The sequence below is a fragment of the Natator depressus genome, chromosome 4, assembly GCF_965152275.1.
Source record: "Natator depressus isolate rNatDep1 chromosome 4, rNatDep2.hap1, whole genome shotgun sequence".
NCBI lineage: Eukaryota > Metazoa > Chordata > Testudines > Cheloniidae > Natator > Natator depressus.
In genome coordinates, this window is record NC_134237.1 from 91,983,902 (window position 1) to 92,011,331 (window position 27,430).

General features: G+C 42.8%; 1 protein-coding gene across 6 annotated transcripts in view; it reads left to right on the forward strand.

The window, feature by feature from the left end:
• CORIN (corin, serine peptidase) overlaps positions 1 to 27,430 on the forward strand; it is a 311,181-nt gene that overhangs the window by 207,019 nt on the left and 76,732 nt on the right. For 4 of the 6 annotated variants that reach the window (XM_074951458.1, XM_074951454.1, XM_074951459.1 and 1 more), the window contains 4 exons: positions 1,554 to 1,661; positions 10,994 to 11,104; positions 14,812 to 14,934; positions 20,655 to 20,762. In XM_074951458.1, the coding sequence (XP_074807559.1) occupies positions 1,554 to 1,661; positions 10,994 to 11,104; positions 14,812 to 14,934; positions 20,655 to 20,762 (450 nt within the window). The remainder of the gene's footprint in view (positions 1 to 1,553; positions 1,662 to 10,993; positions 11,105 to 14,811; positions 14,935 to 20,654; positions 20,763 to 27,430) is intronic. The other 2 variants (XM_074951457.1, XM_074951456.1) reach the window with 2 other exon arrangements.

The window sequence follows — 27,430 nt, forward strand, 5'->3', positions numbered from 1 at the left end:
TAGGGGAAGGACTGACACCCCAGGGCAACCAACAGAATGACATCCTTCACCAGTGAGGTGGCAGCGAAAGTTACCCCCCTGGGGTTTTTTTTGTTTATGAGACTGTTTCCTTTTTGTTTGTTGGAGGATCACCTCATAGGCCGATCCTCAGGCCTACCCTGAAAATAGGACTAAGGGAGCACGGAAGGTGAAGGCAAACCCTGCCCTGAGAGGGGATGATTACGTCAGCTCCGCCATCGCCAGAGGGGAAAGCGCTAAGTCTGGCAAGAGACAGGAGGTGCCTAGCCTCACAAAGCACTGTATCATGCCTTGGAAAATGTTAAAATTTGCTCATCTATGTCTTGATAACATAGTTATTACAATAACAGATGTGATGTGTAAGATTTGTGAATGCTTGATCCAGCCCATCAAATCAACAAAATCTTTCCATTTGCAGATTTCCAGTGCTTATACTTATCTCTAACTTTCAGGAGAGGTGTGTTGTATCTTAAAAAAGATACAGCAGGCCCAGACCCTTGTCTTCAGCGAAGGAACATGCAGAACAAATCAGGCCTAATTCTGGGGTCACGGTATGAAGGGCTGGTCTCTGGGCATACAGTAGGGCAGCTTGAGGCTTCTGCTAATTTACTGCTGCTACCAATTCCACAAGGGGTAGAAACCATAGCCAGGTTTTGGAACAACCCGTGAGTTTCCCAGCCATACACACTTCCCTCCAGTCACTAGCAGAGAAGGTAGGGTAGCAATCTTTATGTAGATTTTTCATCACCAGAGAATCTCCCTATGCTGGACATCCTTCTTGGGTCAGATATGCTGGCTCAGTGACCAGGTTATGTGTGCAGTATGGTGCAAAGGGACTTCACTGTTTCGGAGGATTTGGCCAATGCATTTCCTGAGGATGGTAGGAAGAACTGAGAATTAACCTTATCACCATTTTCAGGGCAAAGACACATACTTTCTGAGCGCTAAATACAGTGGCTTTTGCTTAATAGCAATCCGTAGACTAATGCCTTTCATTTAATGGCAACATTTTGCTGGGAACCGATCCTGTTCCATTGACTTTAATATTAATTGGATTCGGATATTGGCAAGAGGCATGCAGCTTACAACTTTTTTTAGGAAGACAGTCCCTGGCCTCAGGCAGTCTGTGGGGCTGTAACCAGGGAAGTTCTGGGGCTGCACACTATCTTTCCATGTGCTTTCTGGTCTCCATCCTGCCCTGGCATGGGAGTGCTGGGTTGTGCCGAGCCCTGGCCTCAGACAGGTTTGTGGGCTGGGGAAGGAATGTCCCAACACTTCCTTCTTGGCTGCAGCCAGAAAGGTCCACAAAGTGTCTTTGATCCTTCTTCTTATATTCAGTATCCATATTGGATTCTAATGAACTCATGTGCTTATCAAATATAGTTGTTGGCTTATATGTGTGTTTACTACTATAATATAGCTACTGTGTGTAGCTATTAATGTAGTTTAACTTGCTCTATCACTGCTGTGGTGCTATAAAAATGGAACACAATGTAGTGTTTTGTTGATGTGCTTTACAAATATTTGTTTTGCAGACTGCAGTGATGATGTGTTCCGCTGTACTACCGGAAAATGCCTCAATTACACCTTTGTTTGTGATGGATATGATGATTGTGGAGACCTGAGTGATGAACAAAACTGTGGTAATTGGGAGTGTTACATTTTTCAAAAGGCTTTAATATAATAGCATTGTCTAAACTGACAGAATCTTTTCCCTTAGACTTACCAGAAACAGTAATATACCCATGCATTCCACTTTATTTAGCAAGGAAGTGAACACAGATTAAAGTTTGTGGCTCTCTAACTAATTTAAAAGATTTGGAGAATTTTATTATTCAATGCTTTTTCAGCAAATGGTATTTTTACACAATTTTTATGTTTTATACAAATCAGGTGCACATTTTATTGAAGAAATGTTAACTTTGTTATTTATTGTAGAATTGTTCAAGATGTGTTGTCAATTTTCCAGCTAATTCAGCAACTCATATGAGACAAAATAGAACCTAAAAATGCTGCATATCATTGGTGCCAGCAGAGCATTATGACTAAATTCTTCCTGTATTAGCATCAGGACAGACTTGTCCTCCTTGACCATCAGCCATTCACTGCTCCTTAAATCCTGTTCTCCATTGAATTTCAAGGCTCTTTCCACTAATAATTATCCTCCTACCTCTCTGATCACTTCTTCAATGTCTTGTTTGGCAGATCCTCTTCCTCTCACAATCCACATTACATGTATGGCTGGCTTGAAAATTGGAATTTTTCCCGTGGAAATTTTCATGGGGAAAAAGTCCCCATTTGGAATTTTGCCACCAGGAAATAAATGGTTTCCTGAGGCAAAATTAAAAAAAGTTAGTGTGGAAAAATCTTATTTTTCCAATTTTTGCCAGAGAGAAAAAGTTAAACAAAGTGAAAGTGCTACTTTCTCTCTGAAAGAGCTGCCTTTAAACATGTAAAATAATATTTTGTTAAAATAAAAAAAAACCTGTTCCTTTTTAGCTTTTACTTTCCTCCCACTTTTCTGGGAGGTGAGAAAAAATAAAAGAAGGTGTCCATTTTTTAACAATTTCAAAACAAAAATTTTCAAAAATACTGAATACATGTTTTTTTCTAAAAAATTTATTCAATATATTTAAATGAAAAATGTAATAAAAAATGAGATTTAATTGCAAAAAATCATTTACAAAAGCTTTTTTTATTAAAAACCTTTTCATTGAAAAAAATTTCCATCCAGCTTTGATCACATCTTGTCTTCCTAATATTACTTTATCCTATATAATGTCCATAAGATTCAACCTTTTCTCTCTGTATAGACTACCGATGGCTTGTTCAAGTGTTTATTGTCTTGTGCATTGGTTATTGTAATCTCCTCCTTTCTGGCCTGGATACTTCTAATCTTGCCCACCACAAGTCTGTTGCTGTTAGGCCAGTTTTGAGTAGTAGGCAGTAATAGCTGCATTGGTGGACAACAGGCATTTGTAACCTGCAATAACAAAAACTCTCCACAACTGTCCCACCCATTTTTTCTTTTAATTTTTTTCCCCATTGAATCTGATCACTTTTACAGTGAATAGGCCCCAATCCTGCAAGCACTTAATCTTGTGCAGAGCTTTCTTCATGTGAGTAGTCTTCATATGACTTATGAATTTACTATTTTGAAGACTTCAGTGGGATTTCTTATGTGAACAAAGTTATGCATGAGTTTAAGGACTTGTCTACTCTAAAAAGCTGTACTGCTTCCACTATACAAGTATAGTTAACCTCCCAAGTGCAGATGCAGTTGCTTTGCAAGGGTGTAGCTATTCCTGTATGGGAAGGGAAATAACTATTCAGGTATAAGTCACCCTTCTACTGATATAACTATTTTGGGAGAAAAAAATCACATCCCTAACCAAAAGATTATTCCAAAAAATTTTAAGTATAGACCAGACGTTAGGGTGTGCCTGCACTTAAACCACTGCAGCTGCACTGCTGTAGCACTTCAGAGTAGATGCTTCCTATGCTTACGGAAGGGGTTCTCTCATTGGCATAGGTAATCCACATCCATTAGAGACAGTAGCTAGGTTGGTGGAAGAATTCTTCCTTCAACCTAGCACTGTTTACACTGTGGGTTAGGTTGGCATAGCTACATCTCTCGGGGTGTGGATTTTTCCTTATTCCTCAAGTACTTCCATTGGAATCTATCAAAGGGACTACTTGTGCTGTAAGGTATTACTCCTTGTGAGCTAGATTGGCAGAATCAGGCCCTTACAGTGAAATCCTGGTCCCATTAAAGTGCTCAGTTGTGTAGCATGGTTGGTAATAATTTTTGAGAACAATGGAAACAAGTTAAACTTCCTAACTTAATAGCCTACAGAAAACAGTGACATAAAAACAGTGTTTGACAGTGATTGCTCCCAGATTTGTTGTGTCCCATTCTCTCTTCCTCATCTTTAACATACTCTCAAGTACTTTTTATACCAAGTGTATTCTGTATATTCAACCTTTCCTAAGGGTTTGACAAAGAAAGTTTCATTACTGGAGGAAAAAGAATGATGAAAGGGCAAAATAAGGCTAAGATTTCTGTCTCTTCTTAGAGCTTTCTTATGGAAAATTCTTGGCCTCTTCCAAAGATTAGCAGGCTAGTGGGATCATTATGTGTCCCATAATGCAATGCAGATCTTTCTTTTTTTACTTCTGAACAATTTTATGGTGGGAGTGAAGAAAGATTTTTCCTCTACCTTAGCCAAGAAGGCTGGCAAAATAAATAGCTGTGTCTATAATAGATACAACCGCAAGAGCTTTAGCCTTCTGAAGAATGTTTTGTTTATCTGGGAATCTTAGTTATTTCCGTCTGGGAACCTACGTTTGGTGTGTTCATTCCAACTCTGAACTGATGTCTCCATCTGGGTTTGTAATGGGAAGAAGTAGTGTTTACACAAACACAATATCATTGCCTCCTGCTGTGCCTTATGGCAGCCTAAAATTTTTACATCGTTACTTCTATGTCTCTCTTCATAATCCTTTATCTTATCTTTCACTAGGGACAGATAGATCTCTTTGAAAATCTTTTACCTCACCCACTTTTTGTTGGTGCAGCTTCTTTGGCCATTAAAATTCTTTTTTCAGCATGAGCTGTTTTCTCTGCAGTATTGGCCACAGAGTCTTCCAGATCCTTGTTGGAGATCACTAGTGATTCCAGCAATCCACTTGTTGGAGTTTCCTCCAAGACACTTTTAAAATAGGTGGCATCCAAGGTGGTGTCTCTTCAGTCCTCTGAGCCAGACTATAGTCTATTCCTTATACACTATTTGAGTCTTCAGTTTCATCTTTTACCTCAAATATTTTATTTCTTCCGGTCGTATTATCTATTAGAAATTGAGTGTAATGTCAAAAACAAAACAAAATTACCAGACCAGTGGGTTTTAGTAATTCTGTGGGACCTCAGCACAGCTACTCACTCTACTCACATCCCATGGCCATTGGACTCATCTTTTCTTGGCAGGTATTGATATGCTAAGAGAGATACAGTTCTGCAGACAATTTGAGTGCTCTGTGAACTTCAGTTTGGGAACAAATACTCTATCATACAGACATCCCTATGTAGGAATTGCAAATTAAATGGATGTACTTGACATTAAATTTCATATTCAGAACTGTTTATGAAATAATATGCTAAAATATATGGATAAAGCACAAAATTACATGTAGTAGCTGCTTAGTTTCTCTATCCAGGCTATTTCCCATTTGTTAATATAAAACTAAATTACTTTAATAGGAAAAAAGATATTGGTCTATACTATGGTACTCACCATTGGAAACTTGGCAATTGCCTTAGGTAACATTGTGACAGGTCACAGCTGCTGTACCCCCACCTCTTTCACCAACACAGACCACTCTGAGACCTTCCTGCTTGTGAACACCAGCATGTACTTTATTTACAGTGTCTCAGTCCTTCCATCAGTACATATCAGTCAGGGGCGAAAGTGGGCCAGTACAGCGTACTGGTAGAAAATGGCCACCGGTACTGGCCCTTATGCAGCCGACACGAAAGTGCTGCCGCAACAAAGGACCCTGCTTAAAGTGCTGCCGCAGCAGCGCTTTAACATCATTGCCCCTTTTGTGCCCCCCGGGCCGCCGATGGGGGGGCAGCAAAAGCAGTAGCTGCCCCAGGGCCGGTGATTTAAAAGGGCTGGAGGGCAGCAGCGGCTGGAGCCCTGGGACCTTTAAATCGTTGCCAGAGCTCCGGGCGGCATGGGCCAGGGCCAGAGCTCTGGGCAGCATGGATAAGCTGGCTGGGGGAGGCTGACCCCCCCCCCAAAGCCCCACCCCTCCGCCCGCAGCCCTGCCCCTTCCAGGGGTCCAGAGCCAGGTTCCCATACCAGTAATTGTATAATGTTACTGTCACCCCGATAGCAGTGCAACCACACCATTGCACTGTTTTCCAACTTTCTGGCCCTTTCTTCCAGGGGTGAGTGGCTGAGATGTCTCTACTCCAAGAGCTGCCTTAGCTAGCTAGCTAGCTGGCTCTCTCTCCTCAAGCACTTCCTTCCTGTACTCCTTTTTAACCACTTGCCTGCTAATGGGTTAATTAGCTCATTAACATTGCTAACCCCTGACTTAATCTTATGATCTATGGTCCTCTCTCATGTCTTGTGGGTGATTTTATGCTTGCTAGAGGTAAAATGACATTATAGGAGTGAAGGGGGTGTATTGCTTATTAGCTTCGAACTTGCATGGGGGGCAAATAGGTGAACATAGGTAAATGGCTAATTAAGGTTGCTAGAGTTAAGGGTCTGTTATATTAGGTGAAAGCTTTCTGCAGGAGTGTGATGGAGTGCCTGCCCCACACTGAGATCTAAGGGGTTAATAGAGCCCTTGGGAGGCTGCGCAGGAGGCAGCCAATCAGAGGGACTGTGATGAGCAACCAATCAGGGCCGGGTTGGCCCATATAAGAAGGGCTGCAGCACAGCGTTGCTTCAGTCACTTCCTGGAGCTTGAGGAGTGAGGTGGACTGGCTGCCTTGCAGGCTGAAGGCAGTAAGCACCCTGGACAGTGCTTCAGGCAGAGACCCAGGGAGCTAAAGGCAGCTCCTGGTGGGCTGCTGCAGTCTGCAGGCTGTGGCTCTGGGGCAAGGGCAAAGAGGGTGCTTGGGCCATGGGGAAATGGCCATACACAGGTCTGGGACCTGTAGTAGTGGGCACACCTGAGTCCCTCTCCTCCCACTCACCACTGAGGAAGTGGTAGGACTAAGAGACTGCAACAAGCGGGGAGCGCAGCACAGCCCGAGGGTTGTGTCACTGAAGAGGACACCGCAATCCTGGGAGTGATGTGGGTCCCAGAGCAGAAGTGATTGTGGCAAGGCACCACCAGAAGAGGGTGCACTGGTGAGAAGACCTAATTCCCCATGACAGCTGGCAGGAAGCCCCAGAGTGGTGAGTCGCACCACGTCACATGTGGTGGAGAATGCAGGCATTCAATTACCCCTAAGGGAAGGGGACTAAGTGAGGGTTTCAGAGATAGTTTGACCACTGCCCCTGGTACAAGGGGAGTTTGAAAGACTATTTAAGGGACACTTGCGGGTTTAGGGACTATGGGGCTGCCATGTTTGGAGGTCTTTTTGGTCGAAGGCAGGTATACCTTCCCAGGTTGGACTTCAGAGTTGCTGCTTCCACTGGAGGGGGTTGAAGAGCAAACAAGAGGGATTCAGGTCCTGGTGGGGTAGATCCTGGAGAGCCAGAGGCCACAATGGGAGGCACAGAAATACCTACACAAATCCCTGAGTCAGTTAGCGGAAGAGAAGCGTTATTTGCTCAAGACCCTCCAAGAGGTGATCAGGGGCCCGAGAGCAAGAAGCAAGGTCCCAGGGTCAGGCCAGAAGCACAAGCAAGGCAGTGTTAGGCCTGTGGGCTGAGGGGACACTTCAAGAGAGGGTGCCCCTCTCGGGAAGAGAAGAAGTCTAGCCCCAAGGGAATGAAAGCAGGAAAACTGCAAGGTCCCTGACCTGGGAAGAGAACAGGAAGGGGGGATGCTTGTTTCGCCTGTGGGGAACCAGGGCATGTGAAGAGGCAGTGCCCTCACAGGCAGAACAGGAGCCCAGGGAAGGGCAGCGTCCTGATTGGGGATGAGAAAGGGGACCCAAGCCAGGAGAAGGGCAAGGGAGCCAGAAAGGAACAGAAAGAGGTGCCAGATACCCAGAGGGGGCTGCACCAATATGGTAGAGAAGGCCAAAGGGGCTGGACCGGAGAGACAGGAGGGAAAGAAGAGTCCCTTAGACATCCAGCTGAAAGATGTGGGCACTTATATAGAGACCAATTGAAGGGAGCTGGAAACTCAGACCCTAGGAAAAGTGGTACTGGCAGAGTCAGCAGAGCAAGGACCAGGGCTATGGGACAGGCTGAAAGCCACCGAGCTGGCCTTGCAAATAGCACAAGATGGCACAGACAGGGAAAATAAGGAATACCAGGGAGGAGAATGATAACTTGCTCCTCCTAGTGGAGAATCTGAGATAGGAGAGGGACACCCTGCGACCACAGCTATGGGGGAAATCGGTCTAAAGGAGGAGGGTGCGTGATGGGGTGCCTGCTGCACATGGGGCTCTGAGGAGTTAATAGAGCCCTTGGGAGGCTGCGCAGGAGGCAGCCAATCAGAGAGGGGCTGAAAGAAGCAGTCAATCAGGGCCGGGCTGGCCCATATAAGAAGGGCTTCAGAACAGAGCAGCTTCAGTCATTCCCTGGAGCTTGAGGAGTGAGGTGGACTGGCTGCCTTTCAGGCTGAAGACAGCAGGCACCCTGGACAGAGTAGTGCTGCAGGCAGAGACCCAGGGAGCTAAAGGCAGTTTCTGATGGGCTGCAGGGATCTGCAGGCTGTGGCCCTGAGGCAAGGGCAAAGAGGGTGCTGGGGCTGTGGGGAAGTGGCCCAGGGAAATGTACAGAGGAGTCAGAGGGGTGCTGCCATGCCTGGGTCCCCCGCGTCCCACTCGGCACTGAAGAAGTGGCTGGACTAAGGGATGGCAATATTCCCCTGGAAAGGGGGAGCACAGAGTGCAGTGCAATCAGAGGGCTGTGTCACTGAAGAGCACGCTGCAGTCCTGGGAGTGACATGGGTCCCAGGGTAGAAGTGACAGTGGCAAGGCACCACCAGAAGAGGGTGCACTGGCAAGAAAAGCTAATTCCCATGACAGCCGGCAGGAGGCACTAGAGTAGTGAGTCTCACCCCATCACAAGGCATTATACTACAGGCTGAAGTGTAGCTGAAATGTGAAAGACCTACGGCAATAACCCCAGGTCAGAAACTTTGCACACTCATTCTGGGAGACAAACAAGTAACCACAAATGGGTACAGTCCACCACAAAGATCTGCAAGAAGGGTGTGTGACACTCTGTACCTCAAAGTAGGACCCTGGAACCTCCTTATTCACCACGGTCATATGATTATGATAAGTTTTGTACAAAGTATATCTAGTGAGGTATCATTTAAAAAGTCTTGATTTGTTGAACATTAATAAAATTAGTAAAATTCCTGTTGGTTTGTGTGTACTGTCATTATATGTGAAGTTATGAAGTATTGCTACATGTGCTACTGAAATACGTTGTAAGGTTTGGAGACACCCACAACGAGCCTTTCAGTTGCAACAAAGGAGGGCCAGATAGGTGTAGATGGCCCATCAAAAAGAATTCACTCTCCCGGAGGCTCCTTAGAGTAGGCATGTATCCAGTGGAGACTGCTTGACCAATGGGGACTGCCTGACCCCCATGTCACAGGAAGGATCTTTCTAGCAGCTGGAAGAAGGTATAAAAAGAGAGAGTGACATCACTTAGTCTCTCCCCCACCTCCCATCTCAACATCCAGAAGATCGTCTGAAAGACAAAGACTTGGAATTAGGGAAATTGGTCCCATGCTGGATCAGAGTCCAGTCTGTGTATTGAGGAACTGTAAGCTGCCTATAACATCTGTGGGGGTGAGAAACTGTTTGATTCAAATCTTGCTTAGTCTGTTAAAGTTAGAATTTAGACAATTTCTATTTTTAGTTCTTAGGTAACCAACTTTGATCTCTATGCCTATTACTTAGATTTTAAGTGATTATATCTTTCTACAATTAATACATCTGTTTTATATTTTACCTAAAACAGTGTGTTTTTGGTTGAAGTGATAGGAGAATCTCAGCTTGGGTTACAAAGGCTGGTGCATGTCCACTTTCCTATGAAGAAGTGGTGAATTAAGTAATAATATTACACTGGCCAGGCTCTGACCAGTGCAAGACAGCACAGTTCTGGAATTGGGGCGGAATTGGCTGAAGCCTCCCAATTGATGGTTCATGAATGGCTGGGAGTTCATTCATGTAACTCAGTTGGGTATGTCCCTGCCTGTGGCTGGCTGTGTAAATGCAGTGCCTGTCAGAGGCTTATAGCTTGACATTAACATGACCATGTGAGAAGCAGCCCAGGCTGGTAAGTTTGGAGGGCTCAGTGGTCCCATAGTCCAGGTTTCACCCTGGGGATCCCATCACAGGGGGCTTTGGCAATTAGGTTGCTATGGAGTATGTAAGCAGTTAGACCTCATTTACATATAGGAATTAAGAAATAAGTATATAAATCATGAATATTAATGTCTGATGCTTAATTATGGACACCCCAAACACCACATGTGGATGGGGCAGCTATTGACCTTATAATTATTAGGGTAAAGGATCAAATATGGTATATATCCATACTATTACCATAATTAATGGTATAAAATGTTACACCCAGTTCCCGTTTCTTTGGGTTTGTTGGGTCCCCGAGATGGTGTAAACTGAATCAGGACCTCCATTCTGATGGGCTCCACTTACTTTCCCTTCTATCTGGTTTTCAATGGTCTCCATAAATTGTGAGTATGCACCATGCAAGATTATAAGTATGAACAATACAGGAAACCACTTTACTCCACTTACTTATCCTTATATTTATGTATATTGATCCTTTCCTACTATGTCAGTTATACTTGTCTGTATTAAATTTTCTGTGTGTGTTTCACCAAATAACCATCTTCTCAATAAACTCTAATTTTCCACCTAGGAAAAGAACGAGTTATCTGTAACAAGTGCCTGTTGCACCCCAATACATAATCTTATAAGTGTAATAATTCTTCAGGTTACAACTTCCTAACCCCTGTCTTGTAATTAGGCCCATCTCTGACCAATTAGGCCTTCTCTAGGAACCTAATTAGTGCTAATAGTGACGAGAGAGCTGGTGCAAGCTCCATCTCTCTCAGCATTCTGACCTCACTTTACATCAGTTTTTCCTTTGTTCAAGGCATTTACTATAAGTATAAAATAGTTTAAGTAATACTGCAGTATAGTAACCTTGTGTACTGTTGCTAATCTAACACTAAATTGCCAAATTTGTAATGATAATGACCTTTTCAGAGCATAGAATTGTCAAGCAGAAATAGGAATTACACAATTGGAATTAATTTTTTTCCTCTTTCCTTTTTTTCCCTCCTAATTTTTCATCAGATTGCAATCCATTGAAGCAACATCGATGTGGAGATGGAAGATGTATAACGGTAGACTGGGTATGTGATGGTGACCATGATTGTATAGACAAGTCAGATGAAGTCAATTGCTGTAAGTTACCTGGTTTCTTAAGTCTCCATATCAATACTGTTTTAACAAAATGTTAAGGATGGAATATTGCTAGAAATAAAAGAATTTAAGGTCATTTGATTTCATACAGCTTAGTAAGTGGTAAATGTCCTTGCAGGTAACGTACTGTGGCAAATATAGTTACCCTAGAGGTTAGCTAATGTGATTCCAATTTTTAAAAATGGGCTCCAGAGGTGATCCTGGCAATTACAGGCCAATATGCCTAACTTCAGTACCAGGCAAATTGGTTGAAACTATAGTAAAGAACAGAATTATTAGACACAGATGAACATGATTTGTTGGGGGAAGAGTCAACATGATTTCTGTAAAGGGAAATCATGCCTCACCAGTCTACTAAAATTCTTTGAGGGGGGGCTTGTGGACAAGGGTGATCCAGTGGATGTAGTGTACTTAGATTTTCAGAAAGCCTTTGACAAGGTCCGTCACCAGAAGCTCTTAAGCAAAGTAAGCTGTCATGGAATAAGAGGGGAAGGGCCTCTCTTGGATCAGTAACTGGTTAAAAGATAGGAAACAAAGGGTAGGAATAAATGGTCAGTTCTCAGAAAGGAGAGAGGTAAATAGTGGTGTCCCCCAGGGGGTTGTGCAGGGACCAGTACTGTTCAACATATTCATAAATGATCTAGACAAAGGGGTAAACAGTGAGGTGGCAAAATTTGCAGATGATACAAAACTACTCAAGATAGTTAAGTCCAAAGCAGACTGTGAAGAGTTACAAAGTGTGACAAAGTTCCTCCTCTACCTTGGTGGGTCTTGCACTTATTGGCGGATTTGCTTGCCTCGGAGATTCACGGCAGCCCTCAGTTCAGCCATTCTCATGAACCCACAGTCCAGGTCAACTCCTCCTGTGTCTGACCAGGAGCTGGGAGGTGTGGGGGGAACCCGGGCCTGCCCTCTACTCCGGGTTCCAGCCCAGGGCCCTGTGGAATGCAGCTGTCTAGAGTGCCTCCTGAAACAGCTCTGCGACAGCTACAACTCCCTGCGCTACTTCCCCATGGCTCCTTCCAACATCTTCTTTGTCCTCACCATAGGACCTTCCTCCAGTTGTCCGATAATGCTTGTACTCCTCAGTCCTCCAACAGTGCGCATTCTCATTCTCACTCTCAGCTCCTAGTTCCTCTTGCTCCTCACACGCGCACCACAAACTGAAGTGAGCTCCTTTTTAAACCCAGGTGCCCTGATTAGCCTGCCTTAATTGATTCTAGCAGCTTCTTGATTAGCTGCAGGTGTTCTAATCAGCCTGTCTTAATTGTTTCCAGAAAGTTCCTGATTGTTCTGGAACTTTCCCTGTTACCTTACCCAGGGAAAAGGGACCTACTTAACCTGGGGCTAATATATTTGCCTTCTATCACTCTCCTGTAACCATCTGGCCCAACCCTGTCACAAAAGGGATCTCACAAAACTGGGTGACTGGGCAACAAAATGGCAAATGAAATTCAATGTTGATAAGTGCAAAGTACTGCACACTGGAAAACATAATCCCAACTATACACATAAAATGATGGGGTCTAAATTAGCTGTTACCCCTCAAGAAAGTGATCTTGGATGATCTATTTGGCACTGCTGAGGCCATATCTGGAGTATTCCATCCAGTTTTGGGCCCTCCACTACAGAAAGGATGTGGAGAAATTGGGGAGAGTCCAGAGGAGGGCAACAAAAATGATTAGGGGGTTGGAGCACATGACTTATGAGAAGAGGCTGAGGGAACTGGGCTTATTTAATCTGCAGAAGAGAAGAGTGAGGGAGGATTTGATAGCAGCCTTCAGCTACGTGAAGGGGGGGGGGGTCTCAGTGGTGGCAGATGACAGAACAAGAAGCAATGGTCTCAAGTTGCAGTGTGGGAGGTCTAGGTTGGATATTAGGAAAAACTATTTCACTAGGAGGGTGGTGAAACACTGGAATGGGTTACCTAGGAAGGTGGTGGAATCTCCATCCTTAGAGGTTTTTAAGGCCTGGCTTGACAAAGCCCTGGCTGGGATGATTTAGCTGGTATTGGTCCTGCTTTGAGCAAGGGGTTGGACTAGATGACCTCCTGAGGTCTCTTCCAACCCTAATCTTCTATGATTGTGCACAGTTCTCTGAAAACCTCCACTTAGTGTGTAGTGGCAGTCAAAAAAGCTAAAATAGTGTTGGGAATCATTAGGAAAGCGATAGATAATAAGACAGAAAATATCATAGTGACTCTATATGGTATCCCCACATCTTGAATACTGCGTGCAGATCTGGTCATGCCATGTCAAAAAAGATGTATTGGAATTGGAAAAGGTACAGGGAAGGGCAACAAAAATGATTAGGGGTATAGAATAGCTTCCATATGCGGAGAGATTAATAAGACTGGGACTTTTCATTTTGGAAAAAAGACAAAGGGGGCATATGATAGAGGTCTATGAAATTATGACTGGTGTGGAGAAAGTAAATAAGGAAGTGTTATTTACTCCTTCTCATAACACAAGAACTAAGGATCACCACAAGAAATTAATAGGCAGCATGTTTAAAACAAACAAAAGGAAGTATTTCTTCACACAACACACAGTCAACCTGTGAAACTCTTTGCCAGAGGATGTGATAAAGGCCAAGACTATAACCGGGTTAAAAAAAGAACTAGATAAGTTCATGGAGGATAGGTCCATCAATGCCTATTAGTCAGGATTGGCAGGGATGCAAAACCATGCTCTGAATTGTCCCTGGCCTTTGTTTGCCAAAAGCTGGGAATGGGTGATGGGGATGGATCATTTGATGATTACGTGTTCTGTTCAATTCTTCTGAAGCACCTGGCATTGGTCACTGTTGGAAGACAGGATACTGGGCTAGGTGGACCATTGGTCTGATCCAGTATGGTTGTTCTTATGTTCTTAACCTTTCCTTCTGGATCATTATCATTTCAATTGGAATACTGTAACTGTCCTTCTTAAATTGTAAGCATTTTGGAGTTGGGACATCTACACAGTAATTTTTCAGCTCAGAGCCTGAGTCCTGTGAGCCCAAGTCAGCTGACCTGGGCCAGCTGTGGTTTTTTATCCCTGTGTAGCCATATCCATTGAGAGCACAGGAGAGAGAGGCTTTCAGTTCAGCTACCCAGACTGGACCAGGCAGAGCTGTCATCATCCCACAGCTGATATTACATGGAAAGTCCTGCTCAGGAACAAACTGGAGCATGCTCAGAGCAGACAGTCTTCCAAAAATGTATCTGCAAAAATCTACTGATCATGTGTAAATTGTTCCCTCCCCCGCCCCCCCCCCCAGTCTTATCGTTTGGTAAAATTTGGATGTTTTTGTGCAGAGACAGCAAAAACCCACTCCCTGCCAAATTTCAAGTCCCTGCTCCAAAGAATGCAGGCACTGCAGATTTTTGAACAATTTTTTAACATGGGCAAAACAACTTATTTTTCCTTACCCTCATTCTTAGAAAAAGCCAAACCATTTGGCTGAAATTTTCCAGAAGAATTTAGCCTGAGGGAGACACCTGATAAGGAAAATTTCAGCCCAAATGGTTAAAATTTGAGAAAGTTTATAAGCAGCTGAAAACAGGGTCTTTATAATGGTAACAGTTGGGCTACCTTTCTAAGCATTGCTGCCAGCCCCTCCAACAATATTTTTTTCAAAAATTATCTTTAAAAGAAATGAGACCTGTAGACATGTAGGATGATTGGAATGTGTTATTGTTTCCCCAGCATGTTACAGTCAGGGTCTGGTGGAGTGCAGAAATGGACAGTGCATTCCCAGTGCTTTCCAGTGTGATGGGGATAATGACTGTAAAGATGGAAGTGATGAAGATAATTGCAGTGAAAATAAGGGTATGCTATGTTTCATTCTCTTTCCAGTAAGTCAACCAATCCCCAATGACCCTCTGTACTGGAACTTCCTTTTGGGAAATAAGGACATAAGGATGTCTGTCCCCCAACTGGCACACAAGAAGTGCCCCCCACTCCTCCACGTTACAGTCAGAACTTTTTCTTAACCACTCCTGAAGAACCTACTCTGAGGCTAAGCAAAGAGATGGAAATGCCATGCTAGCATTTGGTTTCATAACTAATCCGTTTTTAAAAAAATATTAGTATTCTCTGTATTTCAATAAATCCAGCTGTTAAGAGTTTCCCTGTGGTTAGGATGGGTCAGTGGCATTTAGATATCTTTAGTGGCTATTGCCACTTGGCAAGGAACCTCCGGGGAAAGACTTTCCTGATTGAAAATAGAGAATTAGAGGAAGAAAGTGTTCTCATTGTTGAACTACTGGTTAAATGTAGGAAGCTCAGTAAGGGGAAAAACGGGTATGTTATAAATGCTTACAACTGGCAATAATGGCAGAACACAGAACTGACACACTTTGGGGAAAAAAATAAAATCCTTTCGTATAAGTCCATTCTCCTCTGGGGTCATCTGGTACCTTTTTCATCTCTGGCCCTTCCCATTGCTATTTTAAGTCATCTGGTCTAAAGAATAACTGAAGAAATAAAGCAGAGAAATTCAGCTCCTCCTCCTCCACCAAGATTGTTAGATCTTACAACTTGCATTGGTGAAAGCTACAGCAGGATAGTTTTTACATTTCTGTCATATGAAGATGTAAAATCCAGAGCCAAATGTTGCCCTCAGTTATCTGTGCAACCCCAATCAAGGCTCAATTTCCTCTCCTCCATATTTCCCCTTCTCTGGTGTCTATGTTTGTTGTCATTCTCTGCATCCCCAGCCTTATACTGCTTTCCAGGTCCCTCTGCTTCTCCTGTTGGAGGTTGCAAGATAGAGGGGAAAGGAAGGGAGTTGAGAAAGGAGAGTGGAATACGCTAGAAACTGTACTACTGTTTCTAGCAGCCTCTGAAAGATGCTTTTCCGAAATAGCCTTGTCACATCCACCTTACTTTCTGCCTCCTAAATTATTCATCGCTAATACAAGACTATTTAGCTGACACATTGGTGCATGAGACACAATAGAATCCAGGTGCATGTCTGTCTCTCTTGCTCTCTCTCACTCATTGTTTTTCTCGCTGCTGTGGGACTAAGAGTAGTAATTTTGTTTCTGTCAGTAAAGTGACCAGATATGACTCAAAGATACAAGGAGCAGATAAAGAGTGAGAAGGGGCCTTTATTATACAGTCAATATTCTGACTATATGCTTACAGCTTAAAATGTTCCCATCTAAACACTTTAGCTGCAATGCCTTTAAATTATTAGAAAATTTCCTCTTCTGTTCATTATCCCTAAATATTTAGTAAAATGCTGTTAAACACTTTTAGCAATCTGCCAGAGAGCAGGGACCTTCATTTAGACAACCTTGTCAAGTTTTCCCACTGGGAAAGCGTCTCTCTAAATTTACTTAGGACTGAAGTTTTGCCTGGTTGTTATCAGGGTGCATACTATGGAGATTTCTACTGTGCCCGTTGAACAGTCCCCATAAGGGCCAGGCAGAATTCCAGTCCTTACATTTGGGAGTTCAGGGACCACCCCTTCCCAACTGCCCTAGGGCATACAGAACAGATTGGGCCATGCCTCAGCCCCACCATACCTCAGGCACTGGCTGTTGTACCAAGAGAAATAAGTTGCACTTTGTAAAGAGAGAGGACCTTCCTGTGCTTTTTCCTAAGGGTACAGCTCAGACCTAGTCAGACTGTGTGCTTTACACATTCTGCTGTCTCTGCCATCTGAGCTTGTAAGTTCATTTGTTATAATGTCACTTTACATAATTTACAAGCTTTGCTATCAAAGCCAGGAGAACTTGTAGATTCTTTGATCCCTTCTTTGAACTAGCTGCACATAGGGGAACTGTGTGTATCTGTCTTGTATGCTCAGTAAACAGTTTTCAAGGAGTCACAGTTTTGCCAAAACAATCCCTGCAATTACTTTTGTCCTCACTTAGGACCATACCCAGCTTTTGCTTTCTAACTTCAGTCTTTTCTGCTATAGCTCTGTCTGAAGAAATATGACTGGAATTCTAAAGCATGAGAATAGTGTCTTACATCCTCACGAAACTCAAACTGGATGAAGGGATTTTCTCAAATTTTCCTCAAACTCAATTCCAGGCAGAGTCCAAATATAAACACTCCCCACTCCCTCCTGCACCTCCCCACAATGCTAATTTTTTTAAATAGTGAGAAAATGGCCTTATAATTGAAATTTCTCTATAACCTGTATAATACTGGGCACTACCAAATATGTGCTTAAGAAACTCCCAAATTGTGCGGATTCTTGTGTCACACACACATGTGCAGAATCAGTTTCCAGTGAAGCCAAATATTATGTTAGTGGGGGCTGGAGGCGACACACTGAAAGTCTCTCTGAGACAATTGAAAGAGTAAATTCCTTACTTTTAATGTTAATGAGAGCATTCAATTCAGAAAGTAATCAAGCCTGCAGGAAGACGTGGCATGACCACATGTTAGTTGACCATCTGATCTTTTAAAATAAAAATATAGTCTCCATATACCCCATTTCAGAATGGTAATGGGAGAACCTCTGAGGATTTATAGACATGGGCCTATTCAGCTAAGCTTTCACACATTCAAATACTTACCTACATCTTGTTTAAACTTTTGGTACCCCCACACCAGTCTGCCTCTGGCAAGCTTTCAGTAGCTCATGCTAGTCCTATAATTTTGTCTCCCTCTACTGACCCAGACAGACCACACTGCCTCAGTCTGTACTTTGTATTTTGAAGGGTCTCTGGATCCAGCAAAGTATCTGTGGCACACCTGGTCTTACTCCCCCCAACCTCGAAGCGGGTGGAAAAACACTACTAGATCCCACCTAAGGACTTCTAGCATTTTTATGCCCATTTGATACTGGGGTTGCTTATTATCTCTGTAGTGTAGGAGAAGACCAGATCCACCAAGGGCATCAAGACAAGGACACCAAAGAGCTAGATACTTTTGTCCAGAAAGTCTATTCTTAGGTAGCCCTCCAATTGTCAAGCACTGTTCATGCAAACAGTATCCAGACTCTGCAAGGCTGCTTGTGAAATAAACTGCTCACATTTGTCAAGCATTATGCACTGGACTTGGCTGCTAGAGCAGATGATAAGTTTGGGAGACTGTACTCCAATCTGTATTTGACTGATGCAGTTGATACTCCTCATGTTCACCAACCTGAAGAAGATACTGCTTGCGAGTCACCTACAGTGGAATCCACAATGACACATACTCAAAGAAAGAACGATTATTTACACCACAATAACTCTGGTTCTTCAAGATGTAGTCAGTGTGGATCACATGACTTCCTGCCCATAGGCGCCGACTTTTGCTTTTCGCCAGGGGTGCACCACCTCCACTCCCTGACAGACATTACTATTCAAAATATTCAGAGCTTGCGCACATGAGGTGCATGTGCACTTAGAAGGGGATCCATACTGACTACAGCATCTCGAAGAACCACAGTTACTGAAGGGTAAATAATCATTCTTTCATCTTTTCACAGTTAAAGGAGTATGGATGCATCTAAGAGAGGCAGAGAAGTTCTTAAATGACTTAGGATGTTGGTTTGGCTTCAAAAAACAGTTGAGCAGTAGTAGCACATTTGTGATATCATCAGAATAGATATGAGAGGGAGAACAGCCAGTAACTTGCTACTTCATCCATATAATCTACAAATGAATATTGGCTTACCATATTATTGAATGAGAAAACGTACCTTCCTTACATACCTTAAGGAAATGTAATTACGACCTTAATGCTGTCTCATTCTGTGAAAATAGAAATCCAATATGGAAGTAATCAAAACTGAGTCTATGATGCTTTCTAAAGACATGGCAGACTGTGTTTATATGAATTCAATGTGGACTCTATTATGGTTAGAAAGAATCTGTACTGTACCCACAGATGGTAGCATACCAAGGACTTGAAAAAGGACCTCCCTTTGGGAGATGGGTAGGAGGTAGCTGAGACGTGGTGATGGCAAGACTTTAAAAATGTGTTTTAATGCCCAGATTTATGACAATTTTGGAAGTCTGTAAAGATTTTCCTATCCTATGAGTTTCATTTTAGGATCAAGTGCTCTTGTAAAATAAAAAGACCAAAAATCTATTAGTTCCTGTATGTGCATATCATATTGTACTGTAGCAAATGTGGTAAAGATGTAAAACGTACATCCTCTGCCATACCTCAGATGAAGTGAAGCCACCGAAGGAATGAAAAGATACTCTTGATACACCTAGCTCAGGGTTAAGCTACATAAATTAGATTGTGAGCTCTTTGGGGACAGGGTCTTGTCTCTTTATTGTGTGTCTGCACAGTGTCTGGTGGTTGGTGCTCATGGACACTACTTCAGTACAAATGACAATTGTGATAATATGATTTTAAACTTGACGGAGTGATAACATTATACACTGAGTCTCTGTGTTCAAGAGCAGTTAATTGAGGTAACTTTACAAAACAGCCAAAGCCACATAAAGGAGGTGACTTTCAGTGCCAGCCCCGGCTGTACCCTTAGCAAAGATTTTAGTTGGGTGGGGAGGACTCAGAGTCCTACAGCACATAGATAGTAATAGAGCAATAGAGATAGTATTCTGTGAGAGGAAGTGTGGACGGGCCAAAGTTTCGAACACGGAAGCTCTCTGGTGAGGTGTAAACTTTGCTGCATTTGACTGTTGGATATCCGTCTATAGCAGAGGTTCCCAACCTATTTACGATTGTGGGCTGCATATGCAGCTCTCTATGTGTTATATGGGCCACATCCATACAATTATATATACTACCTGCGTGGCCCTGAGGATGTCACATAGGCCACAGCTGTGAGCTGATTGGGCCACAAATGTTGAGAACCATTGCTCTATAGGCTGGTGGGCAGCTTCACCAGCCAAGGAAGGAAAACAAAGCTTTAGGCATTAGTCTTTTAAGGCCCTTTGTTTTTATTGTCTACAAAACAAAAAGCAAATCAGTTGAAAAATACAGAGGAATAATTCCCACAGGCTTTCCCTGCTTTAACCAGCCAGGAGGCGAGAGGACATACCATTCCCCTTTGACCCAGCTTCTTATTCCTCTTATACTCTTCCCCAAATAGCTATGTGACAGGCTGAAAGCACTCCTCATGCACAGCCCAGAATCTGGGCTATAAACTTTCTCACATTTAATTTAATTTAAACCTGGGGATAAGAAGAGCGAAAGGAGAAATCTTGTTAAACACCAATAAGTTTTTTTCCACCTTAGAAATGTTTTAAGCACTGGTGTCCCAGATGTACTAGTGGAAATGCTGGGGGCTCTATGCTCACCACGGAAAATACCTTGAAAATGACAAGTACTGTGGTGGTCTAACAGCAGATTGTTACTGAACCATCTAATGCACTTGGGAACACTTTTAGTCTGTGTCTGTTAATCTGTAACGGTATCTTCTGACCACTACACTGTCACTTTTATTCCTCCACTAAACCATTATAGTAACTAGGGTGACCAGACAGCAAGTGTGAAAAATCGGGAAGGGGTGGGGAGTAATAGGAGCCTATATAAGAAAAAGACCCAAAAATCGGGACTGTCCCTATAAAATCGGGACATCTGGTCACCCTAATAGTAACAAGCTTTTATTGTTTTTTCTTCAGGTCAACCACCATGTCAGGAAGGGGACCAGAGATGTATTGATACTTCCTGCCCTGACTCTTGTGGCACCTCTTTTCTCTGTGACATGACCAATAGCCAGACAAACTGTAGTAAGTAGAGCATGTATTTCCTGCCATTGTTGTCTCAAGGCACATTTCCAGAGCTTTCACTGTAATTGCATTTATGAAGATGTGCTGCAGAATACAGAAGGAAAGTCTTTTCATTTCACCTTAATTTGATGACTAATGGATGCAAGTCTAGTAGTTAAGTTGTTGAAATGGTCTTGGTTAGGCCAAACCAGAAACAAATCAATCTTGAATCATGACTAAGATGCCGTGCACTTTTTAACATCTTTATGACATTAGACCCTCATTTTTTCCCTCAGTATATTTTCTTTGTTTTGTTCTGCTGTGTGGAACATTGTTGCAATTTGTTTAAATAAAGTTAAAGAACACTAAAATGTGCACAAAGGAAACAAAGTATAGAGCATGACTCATGAATCCACATATGTCTCCCTAGACAAAATACAGTCTAGTATATAGCAAGTATGTACCTTAACAGGTGGCCAAACATTAGGATAATACAGTATTAAGATTGACTCTCGACAGAAGTTAAAATAGGCCAAGTGAGGCATGCATATGGAAGAGTTCAATTGGGTACTATGGTTTAAAGAGGAGTTTTAAAGAAAGATGAAAAGAAAGGGAGAAAAGTGTGGAGATCGTGCCCTCTAGGAATGGATTGTTCATAGGCGGTTTTGATTTATCGTCACAAGCGATTGTTTACTGGGAGCATGCAAAATCATTTTGAGGAGTAAGTTGAACAGGTATGAAAGAAAATTTGGAATTTAGCTCATAAATTCAGGTTAGAATTATTTCAATTGCAAATGAGCTATTGAATGGCTACCAGTTTGGCTGTGCTTGGGAACCAGTCTCATGGGGAAAGTGGTAATGATTTCCATATCATCTTGGTATCAGTCCTTAGATTTAGTGCAGTTAACTGTAGCCCCTTCCACTCCCTCCCCTAACCTACTTTGTGTAGTCTATGCAGTCTGATTATTCAGGATATTGAGTGCCCTTAACTTAATTGAAGACAATGAGAGTTAAGGGTGTTCAGCACTTCACAGAATTAGCCCTGAAGTGAGTATATTGACTTTGGCAGATCATGTAGGCCAAAGCCTGGGGGATTTGGGAATGTCATTTCCAAGGATCTTATTAATTATTATAGAATTGCTTGGAGCATACTGCAATGTTAGCCAGCTATGACTTTGTAGCACATGGCATGATTAATAAGTTGTCTTCGTTTTATGTTTAATGGTGTATGGGGTATTAGAAGGGCTGTCTCACAGCAGCATTGTTGCAACAGTGTCTATCCCAGCTCTCTCCAGCTGCTGCTGGTAGCAACAGTGCCAGTGTTCCACGACTCTGAGGGATGACTCCATCTCCCCAATCAAAGGTCCTCCTGCAAAAGGTCTGTTTACTTGGGCTGTGCTGAATTTGGCTATAGAGATATAGTTTTCCTAAGAACAGGCACATTATTAGTTTGAGCCGTTGTTTCCCAGCTGTTCTTTGATCATAAGAAGTGTGTTATAGCTTTCATATGCTACCGCTGAAGGCTTTAGATTTAGACACTGGGTTATGAGTTTACTAGTCTGACAATTTCAAATTTAATCAGGATGAAACATATTATACAGGTAGCTGGCCTCAATGAGACATTTTTGGGATATGCACATTGGTTTATTTTTAGAGGGGGCAAAAATGGTTTTGATCAAGTATTTTTCTTTATTTCTAACCAGTTTTACAGTAAAGAAATTTATTTTTAAAGAATAATCTGTTGCAGGCATCATCCCCATGTAAAACATGACTGATGTCTGGGCGGTAACCTTGGAAAACAGTAAGAGCAGGAGCTACGTTTCAAAGCATTCAGGATGGACTGAATGCCCTCCGGTCATCATAATTTCCAATCCATTTAGGCTGACATCGTAATGTAGTTGTGGCATCTTTTTAATGACAGTACAGATGTCTTAGACACTTCTTCTGAGAGTATATCGAAGGGAGCTGATGGAGATGTTACTGTCATATCAGACATCCTCATATCTAATATAATTAATGCTTTTATTCAGATCTGGGCCTAATATTTTGTTAGTGGATAAGGCCCAGGCAAATTATTTTTATTGTATATTTTAAAAATATTTTTAAAGTTATTCTGGTCCTGCCTCAGTGCTGGAGGCTGGACTAGGTGACCTCTCGAGGTCCCTCCCAGCCCTGCATTTCTGATATTTCTATAGGATTTTGGCTTAAGATGACAGATGCAAGGGATTTTATTACTTTGTCCCTTGCTCATTAGGTTGTACTTAGAGATAATACTACAAATAAGGATTTATTTCCTGTTAAACTATAGAATATATTTCAAAAGGAAGCAATATGGTTCTATTACTAGCTGGGTGAATAAAAATCAATTATTTTAAAAAATCTAATTTTTTAATTTGGATTTTTTAATTTAAATTAAAACCAGGTTTATTTTTTTCAAAATAAACCTATTTAAAATTAAATTTGAAATTAACATCCTATTTTGAGGCCTAAATTTATAATCTATTAAAATCTTTTCAATAAATAAATTAAAACAAATAATAACAACAGTACATATTTGCTGCCAAGTTTTAAAGAAAGTCAAGCCACTGAACTGCTGGAAGTCTCTGGGTAAGCACCTCGAACCAGAGTTTGCAGAAATGCTAAACCAACTTTTGACAGCAGTAGCGTCTTCTGCAGGTGCAGAGAGAATATTTTCTTCATTTCAGTGTATTCAATTAGGTCAGTTCAATGTCTAGTTCATTCAAAGCTAAGAAACCAACCGGGAGTTGAAAGAACAGGAAAGTTTTCTTTTTCTAATCTATGATTAAAAGCTAGGTGTAAGAGGAAGAGATCTACTAGTTCTAAAATCCTGAAGGACATAGTTACCAGAAATATTCAGGTCAGTTCCCTAACTATATATAATACTTCCTTTGTTTAATAAACTTGTTAGTTTTAAATGCAAAACATGTTTTGATTTTTTTTCTTGTGTATCCAGAATATTTAAGGTAGTTTTATTTAATTAATATAAAATGCTCCTTTTGAGCATTTGTCATTGAATTTGAATTTCCATCCAAAGAGCGTGACACAAATCATAAGCAAAATTTTAATCATTTAGTAAATGAGAAATGCATTATTTACTATTTTCTCACACGGCGGTTCTCAAACTGTGGGTCGGGACCCCAAAGTGGGTCGCAACCCCATTTTAATGGGCTCGCCAGGTCTGGCTTAGACTTGCAGGGGCCCAGGACCAAAGCCCAAGCCTGAGACCTTCAGCCCTGGGTGGTGGTGCTAAGTTTACAGGCCTCCTGTCTGGGGCTGAAGCCCTTGGTTTGGCTTTGGGTCCCTGGCCTGGGGCAGTGGGGCTTTGACTTCCCCCCCCCCCACCTCCCAGGGTAGCGGGGCTTGCGTGGGCTCAGACTTTGATCCCCCCTCCTGTGGTGCTGTAGTAATTTTTGTTGTCAGAAGGGGGTCACAGTGCAATGAAGTTTGAGAACCCCTGTTCTAACATAATAAAAAAATGTAGAAATTAAGACTCTTAATAAATTTCCTGGTTAATGAAAAGAAGTACCAAATTTAGTATAAAGGCTATATTTAGTTGCAAGTCATCATGTTTTAATGGTTACCAACCAATAAGAATCAACCGTTCTTTAGGAAAATAACTAGGGCAGTCAAGCAATTAAAAAAATTAATTGTGATTAATCGCACGGTTAAACAATAATGGAATACCATTTATTTAAATATTTTTGGATGTTTTCTACATTTTCAAATATATTGATTTCAATTACAATGCAGAATACAAAGTGTATAGTGCTCACTTTATATTTATTTTTGATTACAAATATTTTCACTGTAAAAAACAAAAGAAATAGTATTTTTCAATTCACTTCATACAAGTACTGTAGTGCAGTCTCTTTATCATGAAAGTTGAACTTACAAATGTAGAATTATGTACAAAAAAACCCTCCATTAAAAAATAAAACAATGTAAAACTTTAGAGCCTACAAGTCCACTCAGTCCTACTTCAGCCAATTGCTCTGACAAACAAACTTATTTGCAAGAGATAATGCTGCCTGCTTCTTGTTTACAATGTCACCTGAAAGTGAGAACAGGTGTTTGCATGGCACTGTTGTAGCCAGCGTTGCAAGATGTTTATGTGCCAGATGTGCTAAAGATTCATATGTCCCTTTGTGTTTCAACCACCATTCCATAGGACATACATCCATGCTGATGATGCGTTCTGCTCGATAACGATCCAAAGCAGAGCGGACCGATGCATGTTCATTTTCATCTTCTGAATCAGATGCCACCAGCAGAAGGTTGATTTTTTTTTTTTTGGTAGTTCGGGTTCTGTAGTTTCCGCATCTGAATGTTGCTATTTTAGCAGGTTTCAGAGTAGCACACGAAAGCTTATGCTCAAATAAATTTGTTAGTCTCTAAGGTACCACAAGTACTCCTTTCCTTTTCGCTATTTTAAGACTTCTGAAACATGCTCCACACCTCATCCCTCTCAGATTTTGGAAGGCATTTCTGATTCTTAAACCTTGGGTTGAGTTCTGTAGCTATTTTTAGAAATCTCATGTTGGTATCGTCTTTGCGTTTTGTCAAATCTGCAGTGAAAGTGTTCTTAAAACGAACATGTGTTGGATCATCATCCGAGACTGCTATAATATGAAATATATTGCAGAATGCAGGTAAAACAGAGCTGAAGACATACAGTTCTCCCCCAAGGATTTCAGTCACAAATTTAATTAACGCATTATTTTTTAATGAGCATCATCAGCATGGAAGCATGTCCTCTGGAATGGTGGCCGAAGCATGAAGGGGCATACAAATGTTCAGCATATCTGGCACACCTTCCAATGCTGGCTATAAAAGTGCTATGCGAACATGTGTTCTCACTTTCAGGTGACATTGTATTCTATTGTTTAACAGTGTGATAAATCGTGATTAATTTTTTTAATAGTAATTAATTTTTTGAGTTAATCGCCTGAGTTAACTGTGATTAATTGACAGCCCTAAAAATAACTAAATAACTAAAAGGCACAAATGCAAAACAAAATTTAAATTGATGATTTAAATCAAGGTTTCCAGCTTGCTGATTTAAACTTTGATTAAAATTGGTGATTTAAATTGCTGTGATTTAAATCAGTCCACTATGATTATTAGAGTCCTGGAAAATGAACAGAACAGCTGGGTGATGGACTGCATGGGTGATGGACTGCATGATCTAATTCAGTGGTTCTCAAACTTTAGCAACCCAAGGACCCCCATTTTGATTTAAAATTTTTGGTGGACCCCAAGGCCTTCCTGCTCAGCCCCAGGCCCACCCCGTCCCGTCCCCACTCCTCCCCCTTCCTTCCAGCTGTTCCCCGGCATGCAGGAGACACTGGGAGGGAGGGGGAGGAGTTGATCACTGGGATCCACTCAGTTTGAATAACACTGATCTAATTGATCTTTTCTAGTTTTAATTTCTATTTCTTCCAAACATGAGTAGAAATCCTATTAATATTAATGGTAATTACACATGCATATCAAGAAGACAATCAGTCTCTCCTCAGCCTAGATTTAAATTTATATTATATAAACTCTTAGAAAGCTTAGATGTACTTGCATTTGCAACCTATATTAGTGTATCTGACTTTCATAATGAAGAATCACAAATTCATACCAAATCGCAATGCATAAAAGCCAGCAACTACCTCCACACCAGCAACTACACACCACACCACAGAAACACTAACCCGGGAACCAATCCCTGTAACAAATCCTGTTGTCTACTCTGTCCCCATATCCAGTGATGAGCTGCCAAAATCTTAACAACGGGTTCCCTCCTCACTGCACGAGGGGGTTGTTGCCCACCCCCGCCCCCCGGGACTCCTGCCCCATCCAACCCCCCCACGTTCCTTGACACACACCCCCCCCCAGGATCCCTGCCCCATCCACTCCCCTCCCCAGTCCCCTGACTGCCCCCAGAACCGGGCAGGAGGGTCTCGTGGGCCACCATAGTGGGTGCCCACCCCGCCCCTAAGAGCCAAAGGCACCTGCCGGGGGGGCGAGGTGGGGAGTCCCAGAGGTGCTTACCTGGGGCAGCTCCCAGGAAGCATCCAGCAGGTCCTTCTGGCTCCTAGGGGTGGGGGAGCATAGCTGGGGGGGAGAAGGGGGAGCGGCTGCTCCCCCACTGATCAAATCAAAAGTGGCGCCTTAGGCGCCGACTCCCTGGGTGCTCCGGGCCTGGAGCACCCACTGGGAAAATTTGGTGGGTGCCACTGGCAGCTCCCCACCCCGTGCCCGGCCCCAGCTCACCTCCTCTCTGCCTCCTCCGCTGAATGCGCTGCCCCGTTCTGCTTCTCTGCCCCCGCCCCTGGCTTCCCGCAAATCAGCTGTTTGGCGGGAAGCCGGGGAGGGCTGAGAAGCAAGTGGCGGCTTCACACCGAGGCCAAGGGTGGCGGAGGTGAGCTGGGGCGGGGAGCGGTTCCCCGTGCACGCCCCCCCCCACCCCCGGGTTACCTGCTGCGGCGCAAGCGGCCCTCCTCGCGCCCCCCAGCTCACCTCCGCCTCCCTGGGCCTGAGCGGGAAGCCGTGGCCTGCTTCTCAGCCTGCCCCAGCTTCCCACGCAAACAGCTGATTCGCAGGAAGCCTGGGGGGGTGGAGAAGCAGGGTGGGGCGGCGACAGAGGCGGAGGTGAGCTGGGGTTGGGGGTGCGGCGGGGA